The 13482-nt window shown below is 51.0% G+C and overlaps 2 protein-coding genes across 3 annotated transcripts; one reads left to right on the plus strand and one right to left on the minus strand.

The window, feature by feature from the left end:
• Positions 1 to 1927: 1927 nt before the first annotated feature.
• ATP5F1D (ATP synthase F1 subunit delta) lies at positions 1928 to 8280 on the minus strand. 2 transcript variants are annotated; one of them, XM_063146937.1, is made up of 5 exons: positions 8067 to 8280; positions 6930 to 7083; positions 5742 to 5830; positions 4511 to 4638; positions 1928 to 2075 (listed from the first exon to the last, which is right to left on the minus strand). In XM_063146937.1, the coding sequence occupies exons 1-4, from the start codon at positions 8196 to 8198 to the stop codon at positions 4516 to 4518; spliced, it is 498 nt and encodes a 165-aa protein (XP_063003007.1). In that variant the 5' UTR covers positions 8199 to 8280; the 3' UTR covers positions 1928 to 2075; positions 4511 to 4515. The 2 variants fall into 2 exon arrangements, with proteins under 2 accessions (XP_063003007.1, XP_063003008.1); XM_063146938.1 differs by lacking the exon at positions 1928 to 2075 and adding an exon at positions 2123 to 2309.
• An 886-nt stretch (positions 8281 to 9166) lies between these two features.
• FAM174C (family with sequence similarity 174 member C) lies at positions 9167 to 12441 on the plus strand. The gene is made up of 3 exons (XM_063146945.1): positions 9167 to 9464; positions 11335 to 11451; positions 12350 to 12441. The coding sequence occupies exons 1-3, from the start codon at positions 9175 to 9177 to the stop codon at positions 12351 to 12353; spliced, it is 411 nt and encodes a 136-aa protein (XP_063003015.1). The 5' UTR covers positions 9167 to 9174; the 3' UTR covers positions 12354 to 12441.
• The last annotated feature ends 1041 nt before the right edge of the window (positions 12442 to 13482 follow it).

Below are 13482 nucleotides of genomic sequence, written 5' to 3' on the forward strand. Positions count from 1 at the left end.
ATGGGGGGGGGGAGTCGGGACACAGAGCTTGCGATAATCGTTCCGGGGCTTTTAATAAACTCAAAGCGAGCGAGGAAGGCTGGCCTTTTTTTAAACACCAGGGAGTCTATTTTTTGATCTCCCTCAACACTCCCCCCCCCCCCCCGCAGCAGAAGAGAGCGAAGACGGCAGCCCGGGTGGCAAGACCAAATATAACCGCATCACGCTCGGGCTGACGTGGGCGCAAGCCCGCTGAGCTGGCATCACGGCACAACCGGTGGCGTCATGGGGGGCAGAGAAGAGAATGATTTGGAATTGGATCGGGCGGGGGGGTGGGGGAAGAGAAAGAAAATGGCCAAATTTGGATTCGGGGTGGGGGAGAGAGCAAAAGGAACACATGAACTTGGAGGCAGATTCAGCCTCGGTTTGCTGATCTGTAGGCTATGTTTAGCGGCCTCTTGAAACCATGTCCCTCTCGTGGCTTTCCCATCGGGGCAGCGAGTCGTCCGCTTCGGAGGACAGGATGGTGAAGTTGAGAGGCCGGTGGACTGAACCAGCAGGCTCTCCGGACAGCATTAAAAGCGTTCCACAGTCTCCCGGAACGATCAACGACCCTTCCGAAAAAGGAATCTCCGTCAGATTCGGCTCACGGCATAATTGTGGCACTCTTACGCTTTGCGCTGTGTCTTTTCCTCAAGAGAACAGAGCGGCACTGATATATAAGCAACGTCTTGAGCGTTGTGCGCCTGGCTGCATAGCCTTCCCCACCTTGGTGGGCTCCAGTTGTGTGGGACTATGCAACTCCCATCATCCCCCAACCCCGGCATCTAGAGAGCACCAGGCCGGGACCGACAACCGTGCCACATCAGTTGCTGCTTCACAGGTGTGTGGCCAACCGGTGTTGCCCGAGCTACACATTTGGGGGGGGGGGAAGCTGTAGGAAACGGGTCAGAAAGGGGTCCCGTAATCCATGTTAGGGTCAAGGTGGGTCCCGGGTTCGAAAAGGTTGAAGACGGCGACTATATCTGACCAACAGGAGGGGAAAATGGCGTTTTCTCCAGGGTGCTCAGTCACCTGACCCGCCTTGGTTCCACCCCACCAGCTCCTCCCGAAAAGGGTGCCACATTTGCACCCCTCAAATAAAAGTCAAATAGATCTTCTGGGATCTAAAGGAGGAGGTAACTAAGGAGACCACCTCAGAGTCTGCCCCAGACTTGTTGAGATGGAAGGGGGGTTTGGAGGTCGTCGGATCCGTCTTCCCGCTCGGTGCAGGACTCTTACACCTACAGCTAAGACAGGTGACAGGTGGGCCTCCAGATGTTGTCGGACTGCAACTCCCGACTAGCTACGTTGGCTAGGGATGATGGGAGTTGCACTCTGAACAGCGTCTAAGAGCAGAGGTGCTGAATCTCTCGCAGGAGAAGAACTCGGGGTCACAGTTTGGTGGCAGGGCAGGGATGAAAAGCGAACAATACCAGCATTTTGCAGCTTAAGGCTCTTTCGGTGGTTAAGACTTAGGAGAGACATTTCAACTGTTTTTCAAATGTGTGTGTGGGGGAAATGGACAAAACCTGGGCGGCCCCCGAACGATTTTCGATTCGTGGGGGAAGGCCCGGCTTCTCCTGACTTGGTCTGTCCCACAGCTCTTTGGCCCAATGTCTAACCAAACTCTCCTTCCCTGATCTTTCCACCCAACTAGTTCCAGACAAGGGCACTCCTCCGCCTACGGTACGGCGCTTCAGATATTTGGTGACGGCTTCCCGCACCCTCGCCTTCCCCATGGGGCCGCTGACCGCCGCCTGCCCTGCGGGGCGGGCCGTCAGACGCCGCCTCCTGCCCGAGCGCGGCTGTTCCGTGTTTAAATGTGCCGTCCGAAGCGTACCCCTTTGAAGGAACTGGAGCCACACAGCAGACGGCGAAAATGGACCCAATAAAACCAAAAGAGACCTTTTACTCATCCTTTTCGGGGGGGTTTAATTGGTCATGGTTAATCGCCAGGCTTTACCCACATCATCTGTACAGACCGGAGAAGGGGAGGAAAAGATGAAGAGGAAGGTCCGAGGCGGCTACTTCCGAACGCTAGTGCTGGGACTTGCCTGTAAATACAGAGAGGAGGATGAGAAGTGGTACACACAGACTCCCAGACGCAGTTATCCGGCGGAGTTGGTGATACGGCACGCTCCTCTTCGGAGAACGCGCTCTGCAAATCCCAAACTTCGGGTGTTTTGCTGGACTAATTCTAGGCTCTGGGCATTTCCCCATCTCGGTCCCATTCTCTCTCCCTCGACACCCTCCGTATGGAACCAGAGTTGGACAGGTTCAGATGAGGCCTGAAAACCGATTTATTTGAATTTTAACCACAGTGTACAGAGCGAGGAGCAATCAGTTCGTTTGTTTTTTTCCAAACTGTTTGGTTGTTTTAATCGATTGCTGGCAAGTTATTTCAATTTCTGGTTAGCAGCTTATATAATGTGTACTTATAACACCTTTGAAACGCCTCCTGTCAACATACCTTTTCACCCGGGCTTTCTCTAGATTTTAACTTAGCTGCTTTTATACCGCCTTTTTAAACTTTTTAACATTTTCAATTTACCTGACGCCTGTTGTATTTTATGTTTTTTAACTGCGCACTGCCCAGAGAGCCTCAGCTGATGGGCAGTATAAAAACGCAATAAATAAATAAAAATTCTGTTAATATTGTTGCGTTTTGTCCAAGTCGAGTTTATTGTACTTTTGCATTGCAAATTCTGCATTTGTAATTTTGCATTGCTGCTGTTTTTATCTGGTTGAGCTTTTATATTGTATTTTATATTATGGTTTTATACTGTTGTTTTATCCTTTGAATGGTTTTAATTTTTGTGAACCGCCCAGAGAGCTCCGGCTATTGGGCGGTGTAGAAATGTAATAAATAAATAAAATAAATAAAAAAGTACTTAGCAAACATCCGCCCTGCATCGTCTTAAAAGATATTGAAATGCAGTCTCAAAGAGCTGAAATTACAATGTGTGCAGTGCAATTTGTGCACTGTAATAAGCTGTATGTGCTTTTAGCCCCTTCGTTTCTTAACCTTCAGAAATGTCTGGTTGATTTACCCTCTGTTAAGATGAGATCAGCCTTTTCCTGGGCATGGTTAAATGTGCTCCCCTTGGCAGACTGTATGGGGCGTCTCCACCCAAGGAAGCCAGAAGTTGTCACCCATTTTATTTTAGACTTCAGGGTTCGACTTCTGCAATGCGCTCTACATAGGGCTACCTTTGTGCCTAGTCTGGAAACTTCAACTAGTTCAAAATATGGCAGCCGGCTGGTCACCGGAACACCTAGGCGTGACCACATCACACCAGTTTTAAAATCTCTTCACTGGTTGCGAATGAGTTTCCGGGCAAAGTATAAAGTGTTGGTTATCACCTTTAAAGCCCTACGTGGTTTGGGTCCAGGATACCTGCGGGATCGCCTTCTCCCATACAATCCGCCCCCCACACTCAGGTCTTCTGGGAAGAATCTACTTCAGCTAGCAAGAACTAGATTAATAACTGTTACCCAGAGGACCTTCTCTTCTGCTGCTCCCAGACTGTGGAACGGCCTGCCGGAGGAGACTCGTCAACTTCACAGCCTATTAGCATTCAAGAAAGCTATTAAGACTGATCTCTTCCGGCAGGCCTATCCAGTGGAATTTTAAGATGTTATTAGAATGTTTTTAGGATGTTTTTAACAACGTATATTATGTTTTAATTCAGTTTTATGTGTTTTATCGTTTATTGTTATTCCCTGCCTCGATCAGACTGGAGAGGCGGATAAGAAATATTATTATGATGATGATGATGATGATGAAAATTTATATCCTTCCTTTGCTAGTTCGGATGAAGGGAAGATCACCCCTCAAAAAACTGTTTTTTACTGAACGATTTTAATAAAAATGTAACTTTTAGAACTGCTAAATTTCTTGTGCACAAAGGCCAAAGGAACGAACGAACAAATGAATGAATGCAACACATTCATGCCTGCCCAAGGGTCTCTACTTCCCTTGCTCGGCTTCGTCCATTTTCCTCTGCTGCCCCTCATGCCTGGAATGCTCTTCCAGAACACCTGAGAACTACCAACTCAATCACAGCTTTTAAAACACAGCTAAAAACTTTTCTTTTCCCTATAGCTTTTAAACTTTGAGTTTGCTCTGACTCTATACTGTTAGCTTCACCCTTCCCGGTGCCTGTTTACACTTCCCTGTGCCTGTTTGCATTCTCCTTCCCTCTTTATTGTTTACTACAATTTATTAGATTGTAAGCCTATGCGGCAGGGTCTTGCTATTTACTGTGTGGTCTGTACAGCACCATGTACATCGATGGTGCTATATAAATAAATAATAATAATAATAATAATAATAATAATAATAACATCTATGTGAAGTATGGTGGCTGGTTGCGTTTTGTATGCTTTGATTAATTGGAACGCACTCTGGTATAGGTGACTATCTATATCTAATTATTATTATTGTTATTATCGCTAAGAAGAAACCCAGCGGGAGGCGTTAACTCACCCGCTTTATTCCAACGCTTTCACAATCGCTTCGTTGGCTTCCACGCTGATCTGCGCTTCGGCCTTTGCCGCTTCGTCTGAGGCCGCAGACAGCTCTGACAGGGCCTTTTCGAGGTTTGACTTAGCCATCTGCAAACAACGAGAAAAGAGAAGATACCGGGATCAGGGGACGGAACGGAAAGGTGCTGTGTTGGGACGTTGGTGTGAGGCATTGTAGGAAGAGACAGAATGGAGGACGCGGGGTGAATCATGGAATCGTAGAGTCGGAAGGGGCCTCTAAGGCCATCAAGTCCAACCCCCTGCTTAACTCAGGAATCCACCTTAGAGCATCCCTAACAGATGGCCGCCTGGCTGCATCTTGAAGGTCTCTAGAGTGGGAGAGCCCACTGCCTCCCTAGGTCATTGGTTCCATTCTTGCACTGCTCTAACAGTCAGGAAGTTTTTCCTGATGTTTTGTCGTACTGCTCTAACAGGACGTTTTTCCTGATGTCCAGCCGGAATCTGGCTTCCTGTCACTGGAGACCCTTATTCTGTGTCCTGCACTCTGGGAGGATCGAGAAGAGTGCCATTCCTGGACTCCCCCGAATGCAGGACTCGGAATGATGTAGGATCAAATGCGAGCAGCAGAGAAGCAAGGAGAGGCCACAGCGTGAAGACCAGCAAGCTGACCTAATGAGCGAGCTGCGGACAACTGATGTTCAACCGCAGCGTTTCGCCTTGCTTCTTTGGACCGTAGATTCCTGGACCCTCAACAACCCACCTGGACCATCCCAGACGGGCTTCGACGTTTCGCACATCTAACTTCTGTGAATTGACCGCTGGGTACTTTTGACCTCGCCCCTGCCTTCTCCCACTGCTCTATTCGGATTCCTGTGTATGACCTTGGTCTAGATTGGACGGCTCACTCCCTCTTTCCACTTGGGACGATCTGGATTCTGACCAGGGCACTTGCTGACCTTGAAACAGGACAAGTCACTTTCTACCATCGGTCCATCCAGCCCAGTATCGTCAACACGGACTGGCAGCAGCGGCTCGTCAGGATTCCAAGCAGGAATTGGTGGGATATAATTTGACTGCAACAAGAGACTGTTGCTGTTTCCTTCTTGGGAAAAGAAATAAAGGGGACCCCACCCCCACCCGGGGTGTAAAAGCCAGCCACTGTGCAGTTTTGTTGGGATTTTGGGGAATGGGGAGAGGAGAAAGGGATGGAGGCAGAACGGGTAAGTACTCACCGCGACATCCAGTTGGTCCAGGAGCGCCACTTCCTCAGCGAGCAGTTGGACGGAAGAGTCCCCGTTCACCGTGATGGAGCCGCTGCTAACTGCAATCGCAAAAGTTGGGGGGACGACAGAATTAGCCGCGTGAACCAACCCGGACACTACATTAAGCATCGAAGGATCTCCTTCGGACGTCTCCTCCAAAGGAGGCCCTGAGGGAGGCAACTAGAATGTAAGAAGAGCCCTGTGGGATCAGACCGAGGGTCCATCTAGTCCAGCACTCTGCTCGCACAGGGGCCAAGCAGCTGCCGACCAGGGAACCATAAAGCAGGACTCATTCTACAACCGGGGTGCCACAACAGAAAAGGCCCTGTTCCTGGTAGTCACCTGCCTCATGTCCTTAGGCAGGGGTTCCCGGAAAAGGACTCCTGAAGATGATCTTAGGGTCTGGGCAGGTACATACGGGAGGCGACATGAAAATATAAGAGCTATGCTAGATCAGAGTGAGGATTCATTTAGTCTGGCACTCTGTTCACACAGTGGCCGACCAGCTGTGGACCAGGGACCCACAAAGCAGGATGTGGTGCAACAGCACCCTCCCGCCCATGTTCCCCAGCAACTGGTGCACACAGGCTGACTGCCTCGGATACTGGAGGGAGCACGTAGCCATCACGGCTAGTAGCCCTTGATCACTTTCTCCTTCTCCAGGAATTGATCCAACCCCCCTCTGAAAGCCATCCAAATTGGTGGCCATCACTACATCTGCCTTCCCTAGCCCGTCAGATCTTGACGGAAAGAGAAAACCGCTCTGTCCACGCTCAGAAACACTTTAGCTAAATTCCAGCCTGCTAATCGTAATTACTGCTGGGTGCCATTTGCAGAGAAGCATCATACAGGTAAGAGTGCCCACGATCTGCTGATCTTTGCAACTAAGGGACCAACGCCTGAATTTGCTTTTTTTCCTCCTCCCCCCTGATCCTCTTTCCTTTCATGTCGTGCCTTTCAGATTGTAAGCCTTGTTTCTTATCTTTCTAAGCCGCCTTGGGAAGACTTTTTGACTAAAGGGAGGGATAAAAATAAAAAAAGCAATAAACAAACGCCTGGTGCCTTTCAGATGTGTCGGGTTGCAACTCCCGTAATTCCCAGCCTTATGGGAGCTGCAGTCCAACATACCTCGAGGGCAGCAAGAGGGCTACAACGCACCAAAGTATTTCGTGGACGAGCCGTCCTCAGCAAAGACCGTGACGACTCCGGGTTTCAGGACTTGCAGGGTGGGGACGTGGGCGGCCAAGATGCCGAAGGAGCCGCTCAGGGTGGGAACGTCCACTTGCTTCACGTTGGCCGCGTTGTAGAAAACCTGGAAAGGGGCCCGGCGGGCAGGAGCAGAAATCAATCTGAGCAGCAAGAAAGACCCCTGCTGCTGCCAGCGGAATTCGAAAAGAAATCCAGAAGTTCTTCGATCCTGTTTTAGGTGGGGTGTTTGGGGGCGATTCCCCCAAACTGCTGACAACAGGGTGGAATCCCACGCGTGTTCGGAGGGAATAAAATGTCCTAGAACTCCTGTTTCACCCCCAGTAAGCACAGGGACATTTTAGGACCCTTTTTTTGTCCTTCTAAACATGCATATTTGTTAGTTTGATTTATTTAGGGTGCAAATAGCCTTCATGACTAGGAGCCATTGATAGCTTTTCCCTCCAGGGTGTATAATCCATCAGGGCTCTATAGGCTGCACAGACCCCTCCCTTTAACGCTGCCTCCTGCCCCACCCCAGCTGTGTCGGACTACAAGCCCCACGCTCCTCAGCAGCCTACGCATCATGGCCCACAGCGAACCCTGTCCCTGGAGGTTCCACAGCCCCTCCTTGCCTACATCCATCCTTCCTCAGCCTCCCACCCACCAAACGCCGGCTGGAGGCGTTGCACTACAAGTCCCATTATCCCCATGCCCAGTAACCAGTCACATTTCACACGCCTGCCCATCCCTTTCATCCTTTAACTGAGCCCAATGGGGCGCCCTCCAGCTGCTTTGCACTACAACTCCCATCATCCGCATGGCCAATAAGCAGCCCTATCTCAGTGCCCCCCCCCCCTCCTTCTTGTCCATCTGCACCCTCACCCAACCTGGCGCCCTCCAGCTGTCTTGGACTGCAGCCTCCATCGCCCCCAGCCAGCTGGGGATGATAGGAGTTGTAGTCCTAGACAGCTAGAGGGCGTCAGGATGGTGTGTGTGTGTGGGGGGGAAATGAGGCTGAATTAATTCCTTCCATTTAATTGTGTGTGTGTGTGTGGGGGGGGGGTTGGTACTTTTTACCCCCCCCCACTATGGTTGCCATGGCAATACCTGAGAGGGCGAGGCGAAGGTGAAGGCCATCTGGGCCGGGCCTCCAGCGGTGGCCGCCTCGGCGTAGTACCGGGCCGGGCCCCGGGCTCCCAAGGCCACGGCTCGGGCGAGGAAGCGGCTGACGGGCAGCATGGCGAAGCCAAGGGCAGGACTGAGCCGGAACAGAGCGAAGGGGAGGAGGAGGTCGGCCAGGCCTGGACTACAACCCCCAGCAGGCCCCGCGAGGGAAATAGGCGGCCTGGCCGCGGGGCATGACGGGAAACAGGGCGCCCAAGAGCGGATCCGCGGCCATTGAGAGACGGCCCACAAGGCACCGCGTCCAACGCTTTGCGCCTGGACGCCGGACTCCGTTTCCCACAAGGCACCGCGTCCAATGCTTCGGCGCCTCGACGTGCGTTTCCCACAAGGCACCGCGCCCAATGCTTTGCGTCCATAGGGTGATTTCTACGCAACTCGTTAGTTTATCTCTCCCGTGATGCATTGCGAGTTCCTCTCCCTGGAGGGAAACAACCACAGGCCCAACGGACTCCGTTTCCCACAAGGCACTGCGCTCCTCACAGGCTGCGGACTCCCTCCGCCGCCCCCTGCCATGCTGCGTGGGAAGTGTAGTTCTTTTTTGGCGAGGCGGCGAACGGTCCTCTACTCGACCCTCCCTCGCAGCTTTCCCCCTCAAAAGCAAATCCCGGTTCCCGAAAAATCCTCTCATGACACAAAAGGCCATTTTAATTACCTCGGGCCCATAGAGATACAAAAACCCATAGAGTGACCCGCACCCCCTCACTTATGGCCCCGCTTTCTATAGACAGCCGCCATTTGCGGGGCAGGAACGCGAACCCAAACCGTGTCCCGGACACACACACACACAAACACACACACAAGACCCGAAGACGGCCGGTTGAACGCCGCTCTACATCATCCTTGATGCAGGTCACCGCCCTCACGCCGTGCAGCCAGACGGAACCCTCCGTGAACGGGTGTGGGGCAACAACCGGAAGCCGGTCCGTCGCTGCACCGGGTCCCCCGCCTGCCACTTCCGGCGCGGCCGACTTTTACCTCAGAACCGGTTTTTATTTATTTTTTTAAAAAAAAAGGAAGGAAGAGGAAGCGAATGGCGGCTGCGCGTTTGGCCTTGTTGTCGCTGGTGCTGTGGGCCGCGGCGGCGACGACGACGGACAAGAGCACGTCCGCCGAGGCCGCGACGACGCCACTAGGCCCCAAAAGCCCCGGCCACCAGCCGGCGCTTCCCCCCGCCGGGCCCAGCAAGGCCTCCAAAGCGTTGCCGCCGCCGCCGCCGCCCCCTTCGGGCTTCGGGCTGCCGGCGCTGCACCGCGCGCTCTACGTCCTCGCCGGCGTGGCCGGCATCGGGCTCCTCTACTACCTCGGAGGACGCGCCCTGAGGTGAGGGGAGGTGGGAGGGGTGGGGTGGGGTAGGGTGGGGGAAATAAAAGCCCCTGGAGGGGCGGCCTGTCGTCAAGGAAACAAGGCAGTCCCTGCCCCGCAGGCTTACAGTTCAAAAAGAAAGAAAGAAAGGAAGGAAGAAAGAAAGACACGACATGCAAGGAAGGAGGGATGGGGAGGGAAGAGGAAAAGGAGTAGGGAAAAGCGAGGGAGAAGGGGAAAGGTTGGCTGGGCTTTGTGGAAGGGGCGGTTTTGGGCAAGGTAACCCCTCTCCCGTCTATATGTCTCAGCTCCCTCCTTTCCACTGTCTTCAGTGTATTTTTATTTTAGCCCCTTTCCCCCCAAAATGAGCCCTGGAGTAGCTTACACATAATAAGTAAAACAGGACAATCCCTGCCCTGCAGGCTTACATTTATTTATTTATTTATTTTTAAAAAAGCGGAAGACATGACACACAATGAAGGAGGGATGGGGAGGGAAGAGGAAAAGAAAATATCAGGAAAAAAGAGAAAAGTTTGGCCAAAAGTCCCCCCTGAACCTCTGCCTCTCCCCCCACCCTCTTTCCTCTCCAAGCTGTGTCATTGAAAAGTTCCATTTTCGATCATTTAAAAAACCATTTCAAATTCCCAATCATTTTAAAAAATGACTGTGGTTTTTTTCCCTAGGTTTTGTTGCTTGGTTTTTGTGCTGCAGTGGTTGTAAAGGGCTGATGCAATAGATGTGATTTAGCCTTCCACAAGGCCCTGCTACTGAATTCGTGGCCCTCACTCTCCGGTCCCAATCCAAGAGAGACAGAGAGAGATCAACAAGGAAAACAGGAAGAGAGCGGCTTTATCTCTTACTAATCGCTGCATAATTATTTATACAGCCCCATTTAGCTACGTGGTACTTTGGAAAGAATGAGAGGAAAAGCTTTTTTCCGAGAGTTTTACAATCCAGAAATAGATACAAAAAACGAAATGAGTGCTGTGCCGGCAGGGGCTGCCTTTCTTTACGGATTGCATGCAAATCACTCCAGGAGCCTTTTAGGTGGATTTAGGGTGACTCTATGAAAAGGAGGACAGGGCTCCTGTATCGTTAACAGTTGTATTGAAAAGAGAATTTCTGCAGGTGTCGTTTGTATATATGGAGAACCTGGTGAAATTCCCTCTTCATCACACCAGTCAAAGCTGCAGGTGCCCTGCCCTCTGTTAAATCTGGTCACAGTATAGCTGCAGTATAGCTCCTGCAGCTTTAACTGTTGTGATGAAGAGGAAATTTCACCAGGTGTGACATGCATACAAATGGCACCTGCTGAAATTCCTTTTTCTGTGCAACTGTTAAAGATACAGGAGCCCTGTCCTCCTTTTCATAGGGTCACCCTAAGTGGATTAAAAATACCTTTAACTAAACAAATAAAAGAGGAAGGACAGGGAAACTGAGGGAGAGGAAGAACGTTTGATTATTTCACTTTTTAGGGAAACCGGGCTCACACTTCTTTGTGTGTTTGAACAATCTTTGGTGGCCATCTACTACAATACAGGGCATTGTAAGGTTTTTTTTCCTGTATGCTGGGAGTTGTAGGACTTCTTTCTGCTGGATTGTAAGACTTCTTTTTTGCTGGATTGGGAACGTGAGAGTTGTAGGATTTTTCTCCTTTCTAAACATGCCCTTAAAGTTCTCTTCCTAGATATCCACCCCAGCCTTTGCTTGCTGTCAGCCCTTTCAGGTTTTACTCATTTCGTTGCTCTGGTGCGGGGAAGGCGAACTCACCTTCTCCTTGTAATAAAACCTTGAGCGGTCGCTTAGTCCCAGGGACTGAGTCACGATGTACATAACGTCGAGAGATTTCAGTGCGTCGGTGCAACTGATGGCGAACTTATCTTCTTAGGACGAGGAAACCGCCGCGGAAAAAGTACGGCCTCCTGTCCAACTCTGACGATCACATGGAGATGGGTTCTGTGGAGAGCGACGAAGACACAGTCTTCGAAACGAGGCGTCTGAGACGGTGAGTGTCAAGTTTTTCCCACTGTTGCGTTCTTGGTGGCGTAAGTGCTGGATTTGTAACGCCCAAGTCCTACGGCAGGGTTTTTGTGAACCGCCCAGAGAGCTTCGGCTATTGGGCGGTATAAAAATGTAATAAATAAATAAATAAATAAAATCACGGTGGAACAGGCAAGGAAGTAGTTACTCTCTCTAGCGCATGTACTTTCTGTTTAAGAACGGACAGCGCAAACCGATGCGTTACCCCGTGAATATTTACTTAGGAGGAAGTTCTGTTCGGATCGGGGGGACTTAACTTGCCAGTAATCACGGGTAGAAACCGACTGTAATTCTCTCAGGCGTCGTACTGCAGACTCCAGGCATGTGGAATTCCACACCCTGGAAGCCACCACCGAACAGCGCCTGGCTTCCAAATTGAACTTAGTGGCGGGCTGGGAGGCCAATTTTAATACCCAGGTGGGTTCATGTGGGTGTCAGTCAGGGGTAGTCCACTTTCCAGACGTTTTGGATTCAGAGAATCATAGAATAATAGAGTTGGAAGGGGTCTGTAAGGCCATCGAGTCCAACCCCCTGCTCAATGCAGGAATCCACCCTAAAGCATCCCTGACAGATGGTTGTCCAGCTGCCTCTTGAAGGCCTCTAGTGAGGGAGAGCCCACCACCTCCTTAGGTCACTGGTTCTATTGTCGTACTGCTCTAGAAGTCAGGACGTTTTTCCTGATGTCCAGCCGGAATCTGGCTTCCGTTAACTTGAGCCCGTTATTCCGTGTCCTGCACTCTGGGAGGATCGAGAAGAGATCCTGGCCCTCCTCTGTGCGACCTCCTTTCAAGTCCTTGAAGAGTGCTCTCATGTCCCACCTGGACTGCATTGCAGCAGCCTAACCTTTTGGTTTTGCTTTCTAGGTGATGATGGGACCAATACCACGACCAGAGAAGGTGCAGAGCTGCCATCAGAAGCTCCCTTTCTCGACTCACTGTTTACTGTTTTATTTTTTTTTATAAAAAGAACCCCGTTATATAGATTTCTCCCGCCCCCCCCCCCCCCGATGCGTCTGGGGCGTTCTTTAGCAGCGCGAAACCTGCCTCCTGAAGCTTTCGAAGAGGAGAGCCGGCGTTCCCTCTCGCATTGGAACTCACGGGGTGAATGTAATTGGCGGCAGATCGAATTGCAAAGGAAACAAGGGAATCGGGACCGGGGGGGGGGGGGCGTTAGGGTGTTGGGATGCCTTCACACATTCCGAACAGCTGTGGAACAAGAGGTGGCGGATGAGGCCCTCACGGTCAGCCTCAACCCGAAGTTGACGTGGCCTTGCTCTTTTGGATCTGCTGTAACGGCATCAGCGGCGGCCTACTGCTCTTGAAATCGGCTATGTATCGAGTGGTATAAGACCAGTCGGAGGAAAACACAGGTAGACGTTTGCTCAGGTGGTTAGAGACTTAGTGCTGGTACCTTCTTATTTTTGAGAAGTTCCCCACTTCTCATTCTTCTTCCTGCTTCAAAGGCGGGAGGCGCGACGTCATGGCAGGTAGCTTAGCCATTGGAGAAACGTATCTACAAGAAGGAGGATGGGTCTGGATTTTACACCCAGCCGTGGCGAGAGAAGATAATTTGGACAGGACTCCGCCGACATCACAGAGCACGTTGATATTGCTTCACGGTGTGAGGAATGTGACACGTTTGGCTGGTATAGAGTAGGCTTAATTTAAAAACAACTCCAACGACAAAAAAAACCCTTGGTTCTTCTGGCCTAGATCAACTGAAGACGTTGCTGTAGGTTAGTTTGAACTTCCATTCCTCCGTAACGTTTGCAGCTCTCGTTTTGCGGCACTGTATGCTACAGGCAGCCTGTTTTAAAGTAATATTCCAGTGATACAGAGATCATTTTCTGGACGGGGAAATTCTCTTGCATCTTTTGTTTTTTTAGAAAAACAAAATAATTACTGGATCTCTTACCAGTAACGCAAGTGTTGTGTCTTTGTGTTAGAAATCCCCCCCCCCCCGCCCCCCTGGCTCCACCGGCCTTCCTCGGGACCCA

The sequence above is a fragment of the Elgaria multicarinata genome, chromosome 23, assembly GCF_023053635.1.
Source record: "Elgaria multicarinata webbii isolate HBS135686 ecotype San Diego chromosome 23, rElgMul1.1.pri, whole genome shotgun sequence".
Lineage (NCBI taxonomy): Eukaryota > Metazoa > Chordata > Lepidosauria > Squamata > Anguidae > Elgaria > Elgaria multicarinata.

Bases quoted from the DNA above. Each gene is read 5' to 3' on its own strand.
- ATP5F1D (XM_063146937.1), bottom strand. From the start codon at position 8,198: ATGCTGCCCGTCAGCCGCTTCCTCGCCCGAGCCGTGGCCTTGGGAGCC. The intron at 7,084-8,066 runs GTATTGCCATGG...GCCCCTTTCCAG, and splicing joins CCTTCGCCTCGCCCTCTCAG to GTTTTCTACAACGCGGCCAA. The intron at 5,831-6,929 runs GTGCGTTGTAGC...TTGCGATTGCAG, and splicing joins CTCGTCCACGAAATACTTTG to TTAGCAGCGGCTCCATCACG.
- FAM174C (XM_063146945.1), top strand. From the start codon at position 9,175: ATGGCGGCTGCGCGTTTGGCCTTGTTGTCGCTGGTGCTGTGGGCCGCG. The intron at 9,465-11,334 runs GTGAGGGGAGGT...TTATCTTCTTAG, and splicing joins CTCGGAGGACGCGCCCTGAG to GACGAGGAAACCGCCGCGGA.